The sequence below is a fragment of the Brassica rapa genome, chromosome A06 (genome assembly GCF_000309985.2).
Source record: "Brassica rapa cultivar Chiifu-401-42 chromosome A06, CAAS_Brap_v3.01, whole genome shotgun sequence".
Lineage (NCBI taxonomy): Eukaryota > Viridiplantae > Streptophyta > Magnoliopsida > Brassicales > Brassicaceae > Brassica > Brassica rapa.
The window spans coordinates 16,990,361-17,013,149 of record NC_024800.2 but is presented as its reverse complement, the minus strand read 5'-3'; the positions used below and the strand labels follow the sequence as shown (position 1 = coordinate 17,013,149).

At 33.3% G+C, this 22,789-nt stretch overlaps 4 protein-coding genes across 5 annotated transcripts; 1 reads left to right on the top strand and 3 right to left on the bottom strand.

Moving 5' to 3' along the window:
- Nucleotides 1–1,440: 1,440 nt before the first annotated feature.
- LOC103873530 (pentatricopeptide repeat-containing protein At4g14170) lies at nt 1,441–7,254 on the bottom strand. The gene has a single exon (XM_033274065.1). The coding sequence runs from the start codon at nt 6,830–6,832 to the stop codon at nt 5,405–5,407; it is 1,428 nt and encodes a 475-aa protein (XP_033129956.1). The 5' UTR covers nt 6,833–7,254; the 3' UTR covers nt 1,441–5,404.
- A 4,742-nt stretch (nt 7,255–11,996) lies between these two features.
- Nucleotides 11,997–13,978, top strand: LOC103873532 (probable ubiquitin-like-specific protease 2B). 2 transcript variants are annotated; one of them, XM_009151944.3, is made up of 7 exons: nt 11,997–12,262; nt 12,456–12,696; nt 12,787–12,963; nt 13,040–13,174; nt 13,260–13,341; nt 13,414–13,527; nt 13,617–13,978. In XM_009151944.3, the coding sequence occupies exons 1-7, from the start codon at nt 12,184–12,186 to the stop codon at nt 13,692–13,694; spliced, it is 906 nt and encodes a 301-aa protein (XP_009150192.1). In that variant the 5' UTR covers nt 11,997–12,183; the 3' UTR covers nt 13,695–13,978. The 2 variants fall into 2 exon arrangements, with proteins under 2 accessions (XP_009150192.1, XP_009150193.1); XM_009151945.3 differs by having other exon boundaries at nt 12,015–12,262; nt 13,420–13,527.
- Nucleotides 13,979–14,077: 99 nt separating this feature from the next.
- LOC103873531 (telomere length regulation protein TEL2 homolog) lies at nt 14,078–18,840 on the bottom strand. The gene is made up of 12 exons (XM_009151943.3): nt 18,507–18,840; nt 18,309–18,414; nt 17,948–18,122; nt 17,620–17,805; nt 17,350–17,489; nt 16,799–17,075; nt 16,472–16,686; nt 16,204–16,302; nt 15,614–16,116; nt 14,764–15,527; nt 14,479–14,677; nt 14,078–14,377 (listed from the first exon to the last, which is right to left on the bottom strand). Exons 1-12 carry the CDS (start codon nt 18,678–18,680, stop codon nt 14,204–14,206), a joined length of 3,012 nt encoding a protein of 1,003 aa, XP_009150191.2. The 5' UTR covers nt 18,681–18,840; the 3' UTR covers nt 14,078–14,203.
- Nucleotides 18,841–21,018: 2,178 nt separating this feature from the next.
- On the bottom strand, nt 21,019–22,612 carry LOC103873533 (GDSL esterase/lipase At3g48460). Its single transcript, XM_009151946.3, has 3 exons — nt 21,910–22,612; nt 21,609–21,790; nt 21,019–21,512 (listed from the first exon to the last, which is right to left on the bottom strand). Exons 1-3 carry the CDS (start codon nt 22,552–22,554, stop codon nt 21,191–21,193), a joined length of 1,149 nt encoding a protein of 382 aa, XP_009150194.1. The 5' UTR covers nt 22,555–22,612; the 3' UTR covers nt 21,019–21,190.
- Nucleotides 22,613–22,789: the final 177 nt, after the last annotated feature.

The following is a 22,789-nucleotide window of genomic DNA, read 5'->3' as shown; positions in this document are numbered from 1 at the left end:
TCTGTTATGTCGTTTTTAATGAAAACACATTCACATCTCATCCTTGTATACATCTAATTAAAATTAACATTATTTACGTTTGATGTAGGTAACTATGTAATTGTACTTATTTATTGAATTTACTGATATTTTTTTTCTTTATCCCTTTATTATTAAAGTAGGAGCATTATTAGAGACTAACCTTAAGCTCATGTGTTAATAACAAGAATGTCATTTCCTAGGTGGCAACACCATATTCACTCTCACCCTCTCTAATTAATTATCTTCTCTTTATTAGACTTATTACATTTTTTGTCATTAGTCATTAATTGTAACTTAACATAATGTTTTATTCACATTTACATAACATGTTTGTTAGTGTGTATGCAATGTGATCTCTAACTTAGTTTACACTCAATTTGTTTGATTGGTCCAAGCAAAACCAATGCATCATGATTTAGTTGCATGACAAACCACGATTTTGTCTAATCGACGTGACTATATTTATATTCTTTAAAATGATATTCTATAAGCACAAAATCTATTTGACAGTTTTAATAATAATAAAAAAATCATTTCTCCTGAAGAAAAATTTACAAAAGTTAGCTAATGGAACAAAAATGATTTTTTTTTAGAAACGAAAAGTGTGTTTTCTATAAAATTTGAATCATAAATTCTACTTTTACTTTAATATTATGATGTTAGGAGTTTTCAAGGCTCCTAAAACAAATGTTGTAGTATAAAAGATTGTCGAACCAGTTCTGAGGGATATCAAAGCACTGAGAATGCAAGTACTCACTTAATCTAAGTGCAACCAATGATTTAGATGGGTTTTAAGCTATGACTAAAACTAAAAAGCAATAACAGAATGATACTTTCTTAACTAAGGGAAAAGAGAACTCATGGGCATAGGGATTAGACCTTGGGTGATCAAGTATCGAACTAAAGATGGCAAAAGATCAATCAAACTATCAACCTTAAGCCTAGACACAATTCTAAGCAAGCTCTATGTCTAGATGAATGCTCATTTGCTAACATATCTCAAACATCAAATGTCTTTGGTTGAATAATATGAAAGCAATCATTAATAACAAGTCTATTAGCTATCTTAGCATCTTTAACAACAAATGTCTTTGGCAAAGTATACTAAAAGCCTAGGAGAGTTGTCTCGGGCATTTCATCGAACACCTTTCGGGTGAGAAATGCCTAAGGATCAACTTTTGAGTGGCCAACTCAGAAGATGCATTATGATTACTCTACTAGCAAGGAAATATGAATGATCTACACTAAAACATCCTAGCTCTAACCTAATCACCCTTAATCTCCCTAACCCATGAATTCAAAAGGTGATTACTCACTAATCTCCATGATTCCTCTTAAACCCATATTGGATTTTAGATTAACCATGTAGAGAAATAGATAAGAAATCAACAAGAACACAAGATGAAAAGCAATGAAATCTGAATCAAAAGAGGTTTTTTACTAGTTCTTCTCTAGAAAAGAGATTATCCTTGCCTCCCATGGCTTACAAAGTACTTAACTTAGGTTTAGAAAGTGTAAAACATCAAAACAAATGACCAAAAGGTCCCTGAAAAATCATAAGTTTCGTCCAAGCAAAACACGCGGAGGGACTTCGTGGTGTAGCTCCGAGACGTAGCTCTGGTGGGAGCTACCTTATGGTGTCGCTCTGGAAGGTCCCTCCAGGCCTATGTTTTGGCCTCCAAAATGATTAAAAGGCGAGTGACGTAGGGGTGTAGCTCTGGAAGGTCGCTCTGGGTTGGGAGCTACCTTATGGTGTCGCTCTGGAAGGTCACTCTGCGATACTCGACCAGGATGGATATGCCTCTAGTAAATTGATCATAACTCCTTCATTACATCTCCAAATGACTTGAAACCACTTCCATTAGAAAGCTAACTCAATTTTCTGTGTCTCCACAAAATCTTAGCAACAGAAGATTTCTCTAAAGGCTCCATCCATGCTCATCTTTCACCCCCTTTTGGATCATAATGCTCCCAAACATCTCAAATCACTCCATGGCACACTCCAGCACCTAATAAGGACAATGAATGCAAAATGCAACCTAGACATGGCTAAATCCTAATCTATATGATAAAAATGCTCATGGATGAATGGATAAAACAATGTAAATATGCAAGATATCATATTAAAAACCATATATGTTAAGTAGATTTTTTTAAAACTTATTATATAATGTTTAGAATCGAAAATATGTTTTCTATGATATTTGAATCACACATATGGTTTTTACTTTAATATTGAAAAAACCATACATCTTAAGAAGATTTTATTCAAATTAATATGTTTTGCTGAGAAGATTTTACTTAAACCACATCTTTACACACGAAAATGTGTTTTCTATGATATTTGAATAAAAAATTCTATTTTTTACTTTAATATTGAAAAAACCATATATGTTAAGAGGATTTTATTCAAATTAATATATTTTGCTCAGAAGATTTTATTTAAACTTAATATATAATATTTACACCGTTAAATATGAAATACTGAATAATACATCTTCAAAAGTTATAAAGAGGAGGACCCGTATATAATGTGTATGAATCAGAGCAAATTTTAAAGTTCATATAGTTCTCATGGTCCAATATTTGTTTTATGCAGGTAATTTTAAGTTGTCCACTGTACGTCGGGTGTTTAAATTACGCTAGATACAATTTTCCCAAAATGGTATAAAATACAATGCACTTCATAATAATGTCATTTCCTCTTGAACCCTATCAAGAATGCCTTCCAAACGCTCTGCAATTATATCATTTATTTCCGCGCCATGAACATTCCAAAAATCGATTATACATTGTCAATTAGCATTACTTGTGGGCAAATGAATGATCTTCATTTTTTTTTGAAACACAACGAATGATCTTCACAATATTCAAAATTAGGAATGATGACACAGATCCCTGTTTTAAACGTACTCATTAACATAATTGATTTTGGTAATAGAAAATTAATGTCGAATTAGGAATGTTTCGAGCTAAATATAACACTAATTCCTATTTTAAACGTACTCATTAATATTATACGTTTTTTAATGGAAAATTACAGTCGAAACCGAATCATACATGCGTTTATTCATCGACATTGATTGAGCTTTAATTTATTTGCGTTGACCAATATATGTAATTGTTTTTATAATAGACTAATAGTCCATCGAATCCGACGTGAATTTGAATTATGAACATGGCAAGTGATGGACAGTCAATATTAATTTTCAATACGCAAATAAAGATGGAGATTAGTTATCATTATTTACCCTAGCGCCACACCTTTTTGTATATATATATATACAAAGCTTTCTATTTACATTTTTTTCACCATATTCTCTTTCTCAATACATCCTTACGGCAAACATTCTTGCAAGCAAACACTCATGGCAAACCTAATCAATACATCCTCACCATATTAGTTTCTTATATTTTGTTTCTTTCATATTTTATTACTCTATTGCTTATCCTATGTTTTATTTTATATTTATAATTTATTTATGAAAACAATAATTCTATTGCCAATGTTTTGTTTAACTTTACTTCATAATTTATTTTATATAAGCTTTCTTACTCCTAGAAATTCACTTTCAGGACCTATACTTCAAATTAAAAAAACAAATAGACAAGGTTAAAAAATAAATCGAAGCTTAATTTATATAAACATACACAATTTCGTGAAATCCTTTTATCATATAAAATGTAATATTTCTTTCTATGATTTTTATTTTTCTAATACCTATATATTTAAAGTGATAAACTATAAGTCTCTTAACTCCGCGTATGGCGTGGATTATCACCTAGTAATTGCTTATTTAGTAAATGTGGGAAAATAGTCAAATTACTGTGATAAAAATATACATTATTGATTCTTCATATGCTACTATATTTGTAGATTAGGTAAACCATATTATCTAAATAAACAACTACAATTTTCTAAATAAATGTTATTGATTATTTCTTAGAATATGATTTTAAAATTTATTTATTTATATATAGTATATATTTAAAAAATTGACTATAATGAAAGTAATAAATAATCACAAAATATTTATGTTTCTAGTGGTTTTTCTGCACTGTGGGATGTCAGTTAGTTATACAGCACAATGTTTTTGATTTGAAAGTCTAATTGTTTATATTGTAAGTTCTAGTATTAGATATGGTTTCATTTCTACACACTCAACGATTTCTCAGTTGTGTTTCTCTAGTTTTATATGTTTTAATTAAGTATTTTCTTTATATCTTTTTTCTTTTAATGATTTTTTATATCATATGAGAATCATTATTCGGTAATTGCTCTTATTTATTTTTCATGACCTCTTTCAGTTGAAATTTTTGATGGTAAAATATTCAACTTTAGTTCGTTAATTATGTATATTCACTCAATTATTATTGGAATTTTTATATTATTGAACTATATTATGTATATTCACTCAATTATTATTTTTTGACAACTAGAACTCTGCTGAATAATTTTTAATTAACCTTTTTTGTTCTCAAAATCAAAATTAACTCAGCATATATCAGCAAACCTCTTTAGTTTTAACTTTGATATTAAGTTGCAGTTATAGTGCTCTCACTTAAATATAATTATTGCTGTATATATATAAGAATGTTGAATTACTGGTTTTCTAATAAACCTAGCCTAAAAATCAATCTTAAACCCGACAATTTCTTGTGTAAAAACAGATGCTGACTGTAAAAACTGATTTGAGCATTGTTTTCTAGTTATACTAATGATAATTTTTTTTAATTTTAAAAAGAAACTTCTTCTAACTTTAGCAATCTCTTGCTTGATGTACTACTACTTTGGTTTTATAATATCCAGCTTTTGCAAATTACTTGGAGGATGTCAAGACCCTAAAAGAGAGCTTCACCAGATCAGAGATCATCTATGTACCAAAGACGCAAAATATAATGGCAGATAGACTAGCACGCAGTGCTAGGAAACAACCGTCTTTTGTCGTTCACATAGATGCAGATCAACTGATTTGGTTTACAGAGTCAGTATGAGTCTGTAATAGTTGACGACAAAAAAAAAGTTAAAATAACTAAATATTCATTGTAGAAGATTTGAAATATTATTAGATAATTCAAGTAATTTAAAAATTAATAATTTATTTGATAATAAACAATTTAATGTAATTACAGTGTCCTTAAAAAATTATCCTAGCTCTGCCACTGTTTACCTTGCTTTATTTTTGTGCAAATGTCTAGAGTTTTTTAATGAGCTTGTCAATATTTTTCTCCTTGATTTCAGTTCCTCATCAAAAGTCTAGTTATAGTTTCACCAACTTGACGGTTGGATCATACCAATCTGCATAAACACAAATGCAGTTTTGTATAACGGCGCTTCTGGTGATCTTTCACATAAAAATCCCAGGAAACAATGTATCCATCTTTATATTGAGCTACATCCGGGAACCTTAGAAATCTGCTTATCCTTCATCCACTGCCTCAGGCTCTCAGCTTCGTCAAACCGACCTGCAGCTGTATATAGACCAGCCAACGTCACATAGTACCCAGCTTTCCCTGGCTTAAGTTGGATCAGCTTCTTTGCCACTCTTTCCCCTACTTGTACATTCCCATACACCTTGCACCCACTCAACACCGCACCCATAACAGCCTCATCAGCTTCCACGGGCATTTCTTCCATAAACTTCTCTGCTTCCTCCAAAAGACCTGCTCTAGCCATACAATCCGCCATACTAGCATAGTGTTTCAACTCGGGAACTATCTTATACTCGTGCATCTGTCTGAAATACAGCCAAGACTTGTCCACAAGGCCACCGTGTGCACATGCTGATAAGACACCAAGAAAAGTAACAGCATTGGGCTCGATTCCTTCCTCGAGCATCTCGTCAAACAGTTTAACCGACATGACAACGTCCCCGTCCAACCCATAACCCAAAACAAGAGAGCTCCAAGAGATCACGTCTCGGGTCGGCATCTCAACGAAAACTCTATGCGCATAAACTAGCTTTGAGCACTTCACATACATATCGACAACAGCATTGCCGAGATTCAAACCCAAGCAAGGGCATCTCCTGATACACCACCCATGTACGCTCTTCCCGTGTTTCAACGTCCCAAGCTGTCCACAAGCCGTTACTAAACTCACCATTACCACCGAGTCTAGCGAAAACCCATAACACATCATTTCTCTGAACAGAGCCAAACCCAAGACAGCTTCTCCTTCCTGAACATAACCGCCAAACATAGCCGTGTAGAGAACAGAGTCTCTCACAAGCATTTCATCGAACAACTTACGCGCATATAAAATTTCACCAATATCAACATACATTATCACTAACGCGGAACTAACAAACAAACTCACGCCGAATCCTAATTTCAAACTCAGCACATGAACACCGAGCCTCGCCTCCCGAGAGGCAGAGCAAGCTCGTAGGACGAGAGGAAGCGTGAAATCATCGGGTCTGACGCTGGACTCACCCCACATACGAAGAAACAAATCGATTGATTGCGAGGGAAAGCCTGATCTGGAGAACTCACCGATGATTATATTCCATGAGAAGATGTTGCGATGTGGCATGTGCCAGAAGACAGCGAGCGAGGTAGGGAAGAGATGGTTAAGCTTGGAGTAAGCGAGGACGAGCTTGGAGCTGAGGACTACGTTGGAGTAGTTGGAGGTGCGGAGAAGATGAGCGTGGAGATGGCGGAGATGGTTAACGTTTGGGGATTGATGTAGAAGAGAGAAGAGATTATTAGGATTCTTCTGTGTGGTTCCTGATAAAGCTCGAGCTGTGACTCTGAACAGCAGATTCTTCGCTGCGCGGCAATAGCAGGAAGAGCCAAACGCTAACCGCATCGAATCACAAAGTCGATACTCTCAAGGTTATTAGATATGGAGCATGGCTCTAAATTTAAATTCTAATCAGTGCCAACGAGAAAATAATTAACAAACTGTTGTTATTTTTTATTGAAATCAGATGCTAAATTCCTTACGTTAACAATAGAAACGTTTTTATTATGAACTAGGTGACCGGTCCGCATCCTACGCGGACATAAAAACATGACCAGCCCGCACCCTATGTTCCCTCTCGGTCTGTACCTCACGAGAGGGAACACAGTAACGTCAGTATGAAGAGGTAGATATTGTGTGTATGTATAATTGCAACGTCACAAAATATTTTGTGTGTTTACGAAGATATTTTCATTCAAAAAATGGAATAAATAGTGTATAATTTTAGAAGTAACATATTTTATATTATCATTAATTAGAATTATATTGTATATGTTTCGTAATTCTTTATTTTAGGTGAATAATATTATTTTTCCATAAATAATAAACAAACATTTATGTAGACATATTAAAAGAAAATATAATAAAAATCAAAATATTATCCATAAATAATATAAATTATGAAGTATATTTCTCGATAAAGAAAACAAATTCAATTAGAAACTTGCAAAAAATTAAATAAATTTTGTAAGCAATTTAACGGGTTAACATTATTTGATAGATTTATAAACTTCTAAATTTTATTGAACATGAAATAATATTAAATTGACATACCGTCATCGAGAAATGTACTTCATCGAGAAATAATATTAAATTGACATACCTCGTACGGTGTAAAATAGTTATTATATAATTATATTCGAACACAATTCATCAAGTAGAGTATAAAACTAGTATGATTATCTTATATAAAATTTCGTTCATTGTATTTTATAGTTTATAAATATTAAAAGTAATAAATAAAACATTATTAATCTTTCTATAATTTCGAGAATTAGTTTCCATAAATTGTTATTTGTAATATTCGTTAGATTATATGGCAAGTGATGTTAATGATTTTAGACTTATCTTAAATTTTTAGATCTAAATTAAATAAATAAAAATTAAAAACAATCGACCAATCAAATTATAACAATTTCTTGAAACTTCACCTATGAACCCCAATCTACGATAGATCAATCCACGAGATTCACAAAAAAATCTAAATCCCTTACAGGTTGGATTACTTAAACGTAGATTTGTCAATTTGACATATATGCACCATGTTGGTAAGTTGACCACGATTATTGGTGGAACTAATATCCGGTCTAATAAAAAAAGGTAGTTGGTTCGATTATTAATTTTCTAGGTTGTTTGACTGCTTTGAAAGTGACCTCATGAATTAAATAAAAAATGCATAATGCTAGCTTACTTATAAGATAGTATATTCAACAAAAAAATGATATAAGATAGTATTACTAAATGATACTATGTAATACTTTCCCCGGACTATATTCAAAAAAAAAAAAGAGAAAGTACTAAAGAACCTCTTCAATAACTGCTTTAACTTGGCGAAGCTTCTCAGCATGTTCAAGGTTTTCTGGATCACTATCACTCTCACGACCTGGTCTACATATAAAAAAAGGAAGACCATATTGTCGTTACCAGTATTCAACACATGGAAAGGATAGATCATACATGCTTTTTGGAGACAAGACACAAAGAGTTGAGTTCATGGTTTTACCTTGTACGGGGAACTAACATTCTTGTTGCATCTAATAGGTCTTGCAACTGGACTGTACTTTTTAGTTTTGTCTACAAAAAGAAAAAAAATATAAAGTCGATTTATTCAAACGGAACCTATATATATACAATCGATTTATTTCTCATATTAATGACGCATAATATTTTGCACAATAAATAATGAAATCGTTTAAAGAAAGATATTAAATGTGTATTGTCAAAAAATGATTTGCATATGATATGATTTTAACTTGCGCAAGTAATCCATATTAGAAAGGTAAGTTATTAAAAACAAACAACCTAATTAGAAACATTAGAATATTTTGTAAGCAATGTAATAAATATGATATCAACATGCGCAAGTTTACCGTTTGAATAATAATGAAAGTTTTCAATATTTGTCTTAATTCTAAATCTTGCCTAAGGGTAAACTAAATCGATAATATTTAATGATTTCAACTTGCGCAAGTAATCCATATTGTGAATAAGTGATTTGCATATTTAATGATTTCAACTTGAGCAAGTAATCCATATTAAGGTAAGTAATTAAAAACAAATTTTGTCAATAAGTTATTTGCATATTTAATGATTTCAACTTGCGCAAGTAATCCATATTAGAAAGGTAAGTTATTAAAAACAAACAACCTAATTAGTAGGGGTGGGCACTTTACCCGATATCCAAAGTGGCACCCGAACCCGATCCGAAAATGCATGTCAAGTTTTTTATTTAAAAAATTAACAAAAAGTTACATCCAATTTTTTTTTAAAAATAACTAAATTAATGCCTTTTTAGTTTTAAAATGTTATGTCCAAATCTATTAACCATTCAATCTATTAAAAATAAAAAATTAGTTAACTGAAAGTTATATTTTTAAATATAAGAAACTTGAGAAATGAAAATTTTAATTTTTTTTTTCAAAATCTAAATATCCGAACCCGATCTGAAATAACCGAATCCGAACTAAAAATACCCGAATCCGACCCGAAGTACAGAAATACCCGAACGGGTTCTACACCTCTATACCGAAATACTCGAAAATCCGAAATACCCGATCCGAACCCGAACGGGTACCCAAACGCCCACCCCTACTAATTAGAAACATTAAAATATTTTCTAAACAAATGTAATTAATATGATATCAACATGCGCAAGTTTACTGTTTGAATAATAAGGAAATTTTTAATATTTGTCTTAGTTTTAAATCTTGCCCAAGGCTAAACTAAATCGATAATTATTATCCACTAGCTATATATGGGCTTAACAAAATCGACAATAGTTTTGGGCTTGTCAACATAAGCGATTGATTAAAATAAATGAAAAATAAAATTCAAAACAATCGACCAATAAAATTATAACAATTTTTCTGAGAAGCTCTATATTAATGTCATATCAGCATAAATCACTAAAGTGACTTCTCTTTTAATGTATAGGAGGATATATTAAATAATCAAAATATTTCATTAAAGATGTAAATATACATTTATATCCACATAGTTAACTAATATCTACTAAAATTTGAGATTTAAGACATGAAGTTTCAGATTTAGGGTTTAATATTTTCTTAAAAGATGTATATAAATTTAAAAGCTTTAAAATAGTTTCAATTTTTTTGGATTTCAAAATAATAAATAAAGTTTGAATTAAAAAACGTATTATTCGACAATAATATTTTTTATTATTTATTTAAATAATTATTTATATTTACATATTTTTAAAGTAAGAGGTATAAGAGTTTTTTATTTATTTAATGAAATTTGTTTGATCTTTTTTTTTCCTTGTGTGTTTTTTTGGTGAATAAAAATAATTTTAATGTTTTATAAGAAAAACGCCCAATTAAAATGATAAGATCGAAAATTTCTAAATGCTCAAAATTTTCTTTAGAAAAATTCAATGGCAGTAATATAAATCTTTCTGACATTTCACTTAGGTGTTTCTTCATTGTGTATTTGAAACCAAATATTATTTGGTGTTTTAGAGCATGTTGATTTAGATTTTTTTTCCAGATTGACGACACCAATATAACATTTAAGAAATAAAACACTTTGAAAACACGATAGAGGATTGGACGAAATATAAGCTATATATTGCATGCATTCATGAAGACTAATAAGAAACAATAAGACAAATACAAAATATAGCAAATTTAGATGTTGACATTGTAATAATTCTATGCAAATAAATGATTTATGTGTTTATCATGTATCTATTTTAAAGTTATTTTATATAAAATAAAAAAAAATCATTTTCCCTTGGTTTATATATTAATTAATCTAATGATTTATATAAAATAGGTATTATGTAATGTAAAAGTGTTTAATATGTAAAATGGTAAAACAATATCAAAATGTTTTGAACTGTTAAAAATATTTAGAGATTTATTTCATTGTAAAACAATACAATGTTTTGTTTATATTTATAAAAAATGTACAGATTAATATTTAATATAAAATTTTAATGTGGCCATATTTGAAAAATACTCCTACCATTATGGATTGTTATACACTATATTATCTTATAAAATCGTGTCCTAATTTGAATTGGTCATATCTGAAATTAGTGAAATTTATTAATTTTTGTGGTAATTAATTTATCTAGTATGAAAGTTACCAATAGAATATTCAGAGCAAAAACATAAATTAAATCCTAAAAAATTTAATTGATTAACACCAAATCGTATAATTAATACAAATTGGTAAACAATACTATACTTAAAAAGATATCTAAAACACACCAATTTCGTTGAAACAATTTTTTGAATTTTTTCATGTATTTTAAAATTTCAACACTTTAATCTGTAAATAATCTTTAATCAGATCTATATTTCTTATATGAACAAAATAAGTTGGCAATGATATAAGTCGTTAATATCACAATATAAAAATTAGCTATAATACAAACTATTTAAATCATAAAGTAAATATAAGGCATAAAACTAATTATGATATTACCAATATATTTATTATCTATTTCTAATTAATTATCTCAAATATCAATTCTAAGATAGATTTTTGAATAAAAAATAGTATTAAAACTAATTACTCTTAAAATTATGGATGAATTGATAATAGACAATTCTCTCAAATAATTTTATTTTTAAAGTTTTTATCACGAAATAACCTTCAAAGAATAAAATAACCAAAATGTTTTTTTTTTTAATTTTTTTTAATATTTATTTAAATTTTTTTTAAAATTTGAAATCATATCTTCAAAATCTCACCCTTTATAAATCTAAACCATAAGTCTACATTAGTTAAACTTAGGATATAAATATATTTTTACCCTTTAATAAAACTTCTTTAAGTTTTTAGAGCTATTTTTTGAAAATAAACTAAAAAAAAAAAGAGAATTTCTTAGTGATAAATTAACAAAATCATTATTTCAAATAATAGCATAGATAAAAAGTCAAAAACTGTAATGTAAATAACTCAATAAATATCTAATAAAGAGACTTGAAGTCATCTTGACCGTAGAATCGTTGACAAAGGGAGCAAAATCAAGGGCCAAAAGAGGAGTTTTCGTATTCGGGTAAGGTACATTATGGTAGGGAACCACCAAGAGTAAAAAAGGCTGAGACTTTGGACAAGAAGAGAGAAGGAACAGAGAAGAGAAGAAGAAGAATAAGTATAGAAACTCACTGACCTATCTCTCTCTCTCTCTCTCTCTCTCTCTCTCTCTCTCGCGTATTGATTCTTCAATGTCGAGAAGAAGAAGTAACCGTGTTAGAAATACCAAAGCCGTCATTGCTCCTCCTGCATCTGTTACTATAATTGAGGGTAATGATTGCCTCCGTTCTTTTTTTGTTTTTGTTTTTGATCTCTGCAGTTTTGGGGATTAGGGTTTAGGAAAATTCGATTCAGAAAATTGGATTAATTTGTGGAAAGTTTGGGACTTTTTTTATGTCGGATCACAATGAAATCTTGATACTTTTAGTTCTGCATTATATTGTTTTTTTTTTTTTTGTAACAGATATTGAGGAAGATGAATATGAAAACCACAGATCGTGTTGGAAGCATATTGCTTATCTGAACACGCGTGATTCTAAACCCAAACTAACCGAGGAAGAGTTTGAGATGTTCAAAGTCACTGCCCCTTGTTTCTATGAGGAATGCACACGTCGTGAAAGGTCAAGAAGAAGGGTCAAGTGCAAGTACTTAGTCTCCAAGCTACGGAAAAAACTCAACTCCAACATATTCATAAACTATCTAGAGTAATCAATCAATCATCTCTTTTACTCTTTCAAAAAAAAAAAAGGAATGTTTATCAATGTCTTTTCTCTGATTGGTCTACTTTTGAATAGGGTTTTGTGGAAGAAGGACGTCTTGGATGAGAAAAAGAACTCTTTTGTGTACGTAGATTGTCTATGGTTTAGTATGTACAAAAGCGAAAACGAGAGAGTTAGAAGCAGTGTTTTCGAATCCATAAAGGCAAAACACATCTTCTCAAAGGAATATGTTTTTCTTCCTATCGTCTATTGGTCAGTTCATTTTCTTGCCATATACTAGTAATGTTCTTGATAAGCTGTTTAACTCTAGTGTTATGATTTCATTTAGGAGCCATTGGACTTTGTTGATCTTTTGCAATTTTGGGGAAGATCTTGATGATGATAACGACAAGACATGCATGCTGTTTCTTGATTCACTGAAAACAACTGAGACTGCGCAGCGGCTTGAACCTGATATAAGAAAGCAAGTACTCTCTTTCTCTCTCTCTCTCTTTCTTGAATGATATTTGGTGAGTAAACATGTTTGTAGCTTCTTCTTTGTCTTTCAGGTTTGTGTTGGACATATTCAGAATCGAGGGAAGAAGTGAGGACTCGAGCTTGGTTGATGATATCCCTCTCCATGCGCCAGATGTAATGACACCATATCTAATTTCGGATTTCTTGATGCTTATATCTCAGAATTGGATTTTTGACTTGTCATAGTTTCAGGTTCCACAGCAGACAAATGATGTGGAATGTGGAAGCTTTGTTCTATACTACATTCATCGGTTTATAGAAAAGGCCTGCAGCTTCAACATCGACAGTTACCCATGTTTCGTAAGTTTATTAGCATCACTTAACAATCATTTTTCTCATTGTTAGCGATAAGTTTGTTTCGTTTTTTTTTTTTGGTTTAAAATATGCAGTTGAAAGAGGACTGGTTTAGCCATAAAGACTTGGAAGATTTCTGCAATACATTTGATTCTTCGGGAGCCATTCGTTGACCAAAGTGTTTTAACTTTTAACGGCTACAAGACATCAGCATAGCACAGAAGATTAGTAGAAAACTAGTTTCATCAGAAGATTCGAAAGGGTAAAAAGAGATCCTGAGGATGTTATCAGTTGGTATGAAATCTCAAACTTCATCAGAGGAGAAATCTTAGGAACCCCATTGTGGATAGTATTTATGTTTTTAGGTTCTTTGATATATCAAACTACTGTTCTGGTTTTGGCTAGGCATGCCTGTTATATTACTTATATTTAAGTAGTAACCAGCTGATTTTTTATTTGCGCCATTGACTATAAAATAAATCTGAATAGAAGATGTTAAGAATCTTCTTTTAGCACATGTTATCCTTGACTGCTGAAAGGGTTTGCACTCTTAACCTAATTTGTTAATCAAAATGAACAAGTTCCTACTTTTCAAAACAAACACTTGCAAATTGCAATAGATATCAAAATTCGAATTAACACACAATAAGTTTATTTAGTTCAAGAAATGTAGCTATATTAGCTAGAGAAGAACATTTGAAGAAGGAAGTTTGATTGATGTCAGCTTAGAGATAGCAGAAGGTAGACTTATGTTCATCGGTCCCATGCTGCTGCTGCTTTTCCCACCAGCTGGTTCTAAAGCTCGGGAAGTTTGGAGAGCCATCTCGGCGTGAAGTTGGAGACATGACAAAGCCATCTAAAGACAAGACACAGAACATAAGCCAAATTGTAAAACTGTTTAAGCTAATGAAAGACTTTGTCCTTTAGTTATATAACCACGGAGAATGTATGACTTACCGAGTAGCAGTCTCGGTCGATATCTGAGTCAGCTACTTGAAGAGCCCACGTTCTGATCCATTCAAGAGCTCTGGCAAGTTCAAAATTTCCTTCAGCTAAGGCTGAGACTATGTAAGAAGGGTGAAGAGCAATCAAAACAGAAGAGGCTGCAAAAAGAACCGCCCTTCGGACATAGGCTTCTGGGTGATTGCAGACTTCCCTGTATTAAGTTTTTCAAGCATGAAAGCACTCAGTATAAGGTGCTGAAGTCTGGATCATAAGCAAAAAAGAAGCTATGATGTGTACCTTCGTTGTAACATATCTAGAAGAGAGAGAGCTAACGCAGATGCTTCTGGATGCATTGATGCACACTGCATACAGACTCCGAGCATGTGAACAAGTTTCCCAAGGACAACAAAGTCCCTACCAAGCAAGTCAACACCATGTCGTTTCTTGTCAAACTCTTTCATGGCTGGAAGCATAAATGCTGCTGCGTATAGTGGAAACCTATTCTGTGACCAGTCAGTACTACTTTGATCTCTATCTCCTGATCTCAGGCTCCACCTTCGAGTTTTCCCTTTCATCTTCTGTCCAGGTTTCGGCTGTAGCTCCCTCTCGTATCGGTTGGCCCAGTTAAGATGAAAAGATGCTGTCTCCTCGACCTTTTTCCATGGGGTACTCGCATCGCTAGGCAAATACCAGGGTTGAGGATCTGAGATATTCGATATCAGAGGTCCACGTGCTTGGTGTTTAGGTTTCAGTGTCCTGGTATTAGCAAGCTCTCGAGCTGCTTCAGACATGACATCAAGTATCATTATGCGCTGACTTACGTCTACGTTAGGCGAATACAAAACACTGTTAAGAGTTTCCAGGGATTCAAAGGGACGGGTCACGAGCAACGCTATTAGAGCTCTTTGCCGCTTCTCTTCTGCTGAATCTTCTTCACCTTCGACTGTTATATCAGAGCAGCGAACCTGTACAAGAATCCGAGCAAGATCACCAGCTATATGAGTCAGTTCATCCGGAGATGCTCGCACAAGCTTCTCTGCAACATATATCGCTTTCTCCACCTGCAAGACGTCATTTTCATCAAAGTTAGCACTTTCTGTTGAATCTTAGTGAAAGTATATACAACAATTATATCCTAGTTACTTACCCCATCAGCATCATTAGTCTTCCGAAGAGCTCCAACAACATCAACCAAATGTGTAAACTGTTTCCCTAAGTCCTTATCATCATCTAACAGATCATATGGCTCCAAAGAAGTAACACTTGAGTTATCAGAGCTGACACTTGCGTTATCATCACCATCATCTTTATCACTCTCTGTTCCACAGTTTAAAGTAGCCAAATCAACCATTTCATCTGGATCAGCCAATACAAAGTTAGCTATGTCCTTGCTCTTGCGATCCTTCTTCTCCTTGTTTCTGCGGCTAGAGTCTGCTGATGTTTTGGTTTCACCGTCTCCATTTTCCCTTGAACTCGTGATTGACCGGACCCCTCCAACGGCCGTTTGCAATTCAGATTCCCAGTCAATTGCATTCCCAGTGAATGAATCATCAAGGTAGAGAAGATTCTTCGGGTCAATAACTTTAGAGAACATAAAGGCAATAGAGCTAGCCATTTTCCGTACCAGATCTCCTGGGTTCTCCAGTCTACCTGTTTGCAAATAACAAGCAAACGACATAAGACCAATTAAGCGTTTAAGTTTTTTGCCCAATATATTGAGAGAGATGAGTCTTATACAGCTAACTCCTTGGAGAATGTTGTGCATTACATCCTTCTTTCTATCTAGTTCCTCTCTCGACATGTTCTCCAGGCAAAGCCCAAGAGCTGCAGTTATATCTGCAACATATATTATGGGAAACAGGAGCTGGAATTCTTTAAACAGTAGCATGGAGATTAAAACATTTCTTCACCACCTACACAGTGATTAAACAATACGCCTACTCCCAACCTACAATGTGTGATTAATTTTCGACATAAAGTTTTTTAGAAAAAAAGAAGAGGATACAAGCTTGCTGCTCCAATGGGACAGACTGCAGAAACTCCCCTTTTGACCAAACTGAGGCTATTCGCTGCGTTGTTTCAAGCAGTCCTTGCGTGATGTCACCTTTAGCAAGTGTATTAGTAACCGGTGGGCACTCAAGAACCGAAAACTGTAAGATCCATCGCAGACAACGGATAGGAAACACTTTCCACAGCAAAAATTTGTCAACAAATATGGACCTGAAATATTAAGTCCACAAAATTACTTGCAAAATACACTCAAGTGGGAAAAACCAATAGACAACAAATCTGTCTTCTTTGAAAAAAGAGCAACAAAAACACTTTTGCACACCTCACAGATGCCTGATGTTTCACATTGCGATGAAACAGAGTCCAAATAGTCCAGAAAGCTTCAACATCACTTGCATGCTCAGCATATAGCTGATGTAAGAGTTGTTCAGCCATTTTCTCAACAGCATATGGATCAGTCACTGCTTCCATAGTTTTCGACCAAATCTGGGATGTAGGATCCAACTGAAATGATTCAATCTCAACAGAACCCTTATTTGAGTTTAGTAATCTCCTAACATGAGCTAGGACATGAGGTGTTACTTCACTTAACAGCAAATCTGTAAATTAAAGAAAGAAAAAAAAACAGAATAAAAATTACTCTGAAGTACATCAAATTTTGTTTACTGAAATAACTCTAATAAAAAACACATAGTCACACCATCAGTGCTAAAAATATTATTATAGCATATCCTTTCTCCTATCTGTAGCGACGACATTCTCCTAACTCAGCCATTGCAGGGGACAAAACGTGAATACAAGCAAGTCAATGGTAATTCAAAATCCACAAAGAAACTATACAGTAGGTTGAGAAGTGAAATGCTCGGAGCATACCTGATAATCCGCGTCGACAGATACGGGAAAACATTTCCCCCACAAATGATAAAACAATATCTGTGCTGTTAGCCTCATTGCAGGAAGCTCTGTCGTCTAATATTTGAAGAAGCTGATTGGTAATGTGCTTGAAGTATAAGCTGAAGGACTCATGTCAAAGACAAACACTGACCTTACTGTATATGATAGTTAACATAAAAAAAAAAGATATCTAGTTACTTAAAAGATGGCTAAAATAGATCACACTGAAGGCGCTAGAGAAAAGGATACTGAGAGGAAAGCAAAGGCGGGGATTTCAACCGTGCTTTATCAGGAATGGAGGTCAGTATCTGTGACAGCCTTGATAACAAAGGCTTGAGATTTCCGTTCCTGGAACTGTCTCCTTGATAATAATCACCAATTTCTTTAGTCATTTTAAGCACTCCAGCGTTTTCAAGCAAACACAATATAAGCAATCTGTCATCACAACAAAGTCACATCACTGACAGGCGGCTAATAATATATACTTATACTAACATTTGCACCAGCTAGAGTCTAAATATACCACTAGAAAATGAATGGATGAAATAGACAGAAAAGAATTGTGTGTTTCGGGCACCTTTCCACATTGGTCTGGACAGAATTGGCATCAACGGAAGAATTTTTGTCGACATGGTGTAGGAACGGGACCAAGACCTGAACAACCTCGACAACAGGCCCATCTAAGAAGAACGAATCATACAAATGTTTCTGAACTGAAACAGGGAAGCAAGAGAGCCAATCCGATGCAACATCTGTATTATGAAAAACAAGAACTAGTTGAACATACACAAACATAACATCCAAACTAGATGAAAGAAACAACAACTCAAACCAACCAGTATCTAAAACAGAACACAGTAGCAAACTACAAGGAAGTAAGAAGCAAAGTCACACAAAAAAAAATAAAAAAAAAGGTGTGAACTTTGATAGAAACTTACCAAGCAACAAGACGCGAGCAAACGTTGGAAACGCAACACCTCGGTAAAACGTTTGAGACCAATCACTTCTCTCATCTTTTGCACAAGGAACAAGGGAGCTAGAGACCTGTGTGGCGACAAAAGACATAATCATAAGTAAAGCTCTAGACTCCTATGTCGAGAAGTTCGAAATTAGACAAGACACCGATAAAGACAAACCTTGTCTCCGATGCGTGTCGTTGGATCGACCGGGAAGAGAAGAAGGGCGACGGAATGAACAGCGGAGATGACTTGGTCGACGTGCTTGGCGTCGCCAATAGCAGAGATGGCTTCTCCGACCTTATCGACGAGTTTTGTCTCGAGTGCTTCTTCCTTACTCTCTGCTTCGGCCATGGACTGTGTAGGGAGCCAAATTAAAATTAAATTTTAAGAAAATAATCAGACGTAATCTCTCGGTCTCAAGTCTTTCCTCGGAAAATTAGTGATTTTCTCGGAAATTTTTTTGTTGATTCTACTAAGGAAAATCGATGAAATTATTTTCACAAAACACTGCGACCAAACAGAATGATTCTAGATGCTTTCAGGCCCAATGTAGCTACTTCTCAATCATTTTGGGCCTCTGCGGCCAGCCTTCCCGTTCTCTTCTGATTTTATATTTGTTTTTAATAAATCAGAACCTTCTTAGAAAAAAAATACAAAATAATAAGACAAAATTAGATCGACCGGGGCATGTACTTTAGTGTTCTTGTTCATTGTTGAAATTAAACTAAGAGTAATACTCTAGGCAGTCAAAAGGTTCAATGTCAAAACTATACGTCGGTTTGATATGGTTTATGCTGGATTGGATTAGAGATTGAAAACCGGTTATGTACATCCTTAATAATAAAAATTAGATAAGACCGGGCCGTTAAGAGTTTGTTACACACATAAAGTGTACTTAGCTGAGTCACCTTCTTTGTTAATCATTTCGAAGTGTGAGGGAGCTTGAATCTTCGATCCAGGGAGTAGCTCTCACACATCACCTTCTTTGAACACTGGATGAACAATTCTCTGTATTCTCTTTGTTCTGTTTTTTTTTACGCTTGATCAATAAAACGAGTGACGAAGAATGAGTTGAAAGTGAAATGGAGATCGTAGTCTCTTTTTTTTTTTTTTTGGTGTAAGAGATCGTAATCTCTTGTTTCTACACAACAGTTCTTTTACTAAAGATGTTGCAAGCGGGTGGTGCTGAGTTAGTCGAGCCTCTGATTTTTGGTTTTTGGGTCGTTGTGTAAGCCCATGTGTAGACGATAGAGCCTGTGTTTAGATTTTATTTTCGCTTGTCTGCTTCTTGTTATCTTTTGTAATTCTGTCAAAAACTTAAAAAGTTGATAATAAAATCTTTACATTTTACCATAAAAAAAAAGATGTTGCATGTTATACATAATCCACCTTTAAAATACTAAATTTATCATTTAATTTAGTACTAGGATAAGACGTTCATGGTGAGTTTATTTGTATATATTATCGATAATTTTTTATATATATTTGATCATTTTATTTATACATATACAATATTTTTTTGTTGTTATTATATAATTCTTTCCGATGGATCGAATCAATTTTTATAAAAAATTATAGAACTAAACTATAATTAAAATATCATGGATTGATCAGATTGGACATTAAACAAATTATGACACAAAAACCTTATTTTTTTCCACCGAATACATTCTTCAAAAATGTGAACAATACTGTTTTCATAGTTGAACTATTTTGACATTATCTTCCATATGGTTTTGAAAGGTTTAAGATCAACCATTGAATTGATACATGTCATTTTTAGTGTTTTAGTCGTATGCTTAAGGAAAACTTACATTTTTGTAACTTAAAATCATTTTAAAAATTCAAAATATATCATATAAGAAAAAATCTAACATATAAGAAAAATACAACATATAAGGTTTCTTCATTTTTGTAATTTAAAGTCATTTAAAAAAAAAAATATAACATATAAGGTTTTCTCATTTTTGTAATTTAAAGTCATTTAAAAATTTTTAAAATATAACATATAAAAAATCTAATTTTTATCATAATGTTAATGTGATTGTTTAATTTTTTAATAATATAAAAATTAAACAAAAATGAAGAAAGATGAAAAACTTGTTATCAAATCTTTATTATTCATAGTAATTAATTGTCATATATATGTTAATCATATTGGGTAATTCCGTAGCTTTTATTTAAGGAAATAATACATGCTTCTTATATTTTGGGTAAATATAATGTTCCCTAGTAATTGGATTTGGACCAATATTTTTTTCAATTCATTCTTAAGCTGCCGCGTAAGCTAAATTATCATTCTAATTAAGTGATACCTAAACATGGTCTTTTTTTAATTAGTACAAACTTAAAGTTACAACTTTTTAAATGATCATCAATTAATATATGGGATATATTAAATTTGAACAGAATATATGTAAGTGATATATGAACAAGTGATGTATCTTTGAGGATTGCCACAAATCAATTATATTTCTTCATTTCTTGAAAACTAATCAATACAAATTCAGCGCTTATAGTGACAATTTAAGTTTTCTCCTTTCTTGCACAAGAAAACTCTCGTAAAGCCACTTTAATTTTTGTATTTTCTTTCTATCACAATAAAGCTTTTTGAGTATAATTACTCTTGTGTTTGAAATTGCTATAACATCAACTACAGCTACCTATATTTTGAAAAGAAAAGATAATAGATTGAAAGATGCATATTGGATAGCTTCTTTAACTTTTTTTCATCTGTGTCATCAGATTTGCTTTAATAAGTAAGTAGGAGTCTAAAAAGATTCGCGTGATCATAATTCAACAAACAATGTCAAAACTCCAAAACCATACAATCATATATGGAAATCGGTAAAACCTTTTAATCATAAACCTTTTAGTTTCTTGTTCAACAAGTAACTAAACTTAGGTCGAGTGAAACTGCCGCCGAGGAACATATCGGCCATAACCTTATACATGCCCTCGGTTAAGTGGACTCCGTCCCAGTTAATGTACCGACTCGGGTCCTTACACGCCGTGGCTGTAGCCGACCCACATGTCTCGAATACTTGGAAGTTGTACGGCTCTCCTGTTCCACAGCACGCCTTGAACTTTTCGGAGATGCCGTACTTGCTAGGGTTCTTTATCACCTCACGGTACGCGTTCCAGTAGTCTGCATAGACTATTGTAGCGTTCGGATACTTGATCCTGCATTTTTATATTAAAGAATCTTAATAATAGCACTTTATGGAACCAGCACAAGAAACAACATTGGTTAAAAATGTTACAGTTATATAAACTAACCTAAGTTGTTTCAGTTTGTATTGAAGTGCAAGATTGTGAGTGTAACTCTGATTATTGACACTCTGAACACATCCTAGATAGTCTCGATCGTCTTCTGCAGCCAGCGACATTGCTAACGTCAAGCATCCAGTTGCGGGATGTCCTTGGACAACCATATGTCTCACACCTTTGTTTAACAATGTCTGAAATTACAATTCAAAAAAAGGTTATAAACCAAACATAGGAGAATACATCCAAACCAAACCGGTTGGTTAAGTTCTAGGCCAGCCTGGTCTACAAGTTTACCAAACATTGTTGTTACCTCCAAGAACCTTGTGTAGGTTGAAATACTAAGTTCTCTAATAGTGTCGCTTGACACAGTAGATCCAACGGTGTAGGCGTAGTCGTTAACTCCGATCTCTCCGATCCAAAACAGAGAATCTTTAAACAAAGAAACCTTCTGGTTCGTTCCAAGTGTCCCCAAATACTTCTCGAACCAGCCAAGCTCTGTCTCTAAAGACTGAGGAGTCATATCAAGCGTCAGATTGTTCTCGGCGAAGAAAGCGTGTTTTATCACCGTTGCTCCAGAGACGGCGAAGTTGACGCCGTAACTATCCGTGGCAGTGCCGTTACTGCCGTTAGTGGACCTGAGGCTGAGGTACGGTGGCAGAAACGGTAAGTTCATTGACTGCGCCACGAAGTCAATGGTGAGTCGCCCGTCGGAGTAACGGTTCGTTGGCCGTTTAAAGTAAGTCATGCCATAAGGGAAGCTTGACAAGTGTCCGAATCCAGCGGGGCCTTCGCCGGCTCGTGAGTTTCCTGTGTCGGTGAAAGAGTCGCCGAAGGCGTAGATTCTGTTAAATGGACGACGGACGCCGAGAGTTGGCGCCGCGGAGGAGATGGTTGATAGGAAGAGTATCCCGACGGAGACGACGGTTGCGAGGATAAGAGAGATGGAGAAAGGCATTGTGAAAGGAAGTTTGAGATTTTCAATAAATCAGCTGCATATATATAGGGGCGACCGGTGAGGAAATAATGAAAAAGTGGTGTATTGATTTTAACGACATCTGGTTAAAGAATTTTGAAAGGAAATCAAAATACTTGATTTATTGTTGAATGTGATGAATTATGCCCATATTTCATATTTTCTAATCTCTATAATTGATGATAAACATTTATATGCTAAACTTGTAATAACAAAA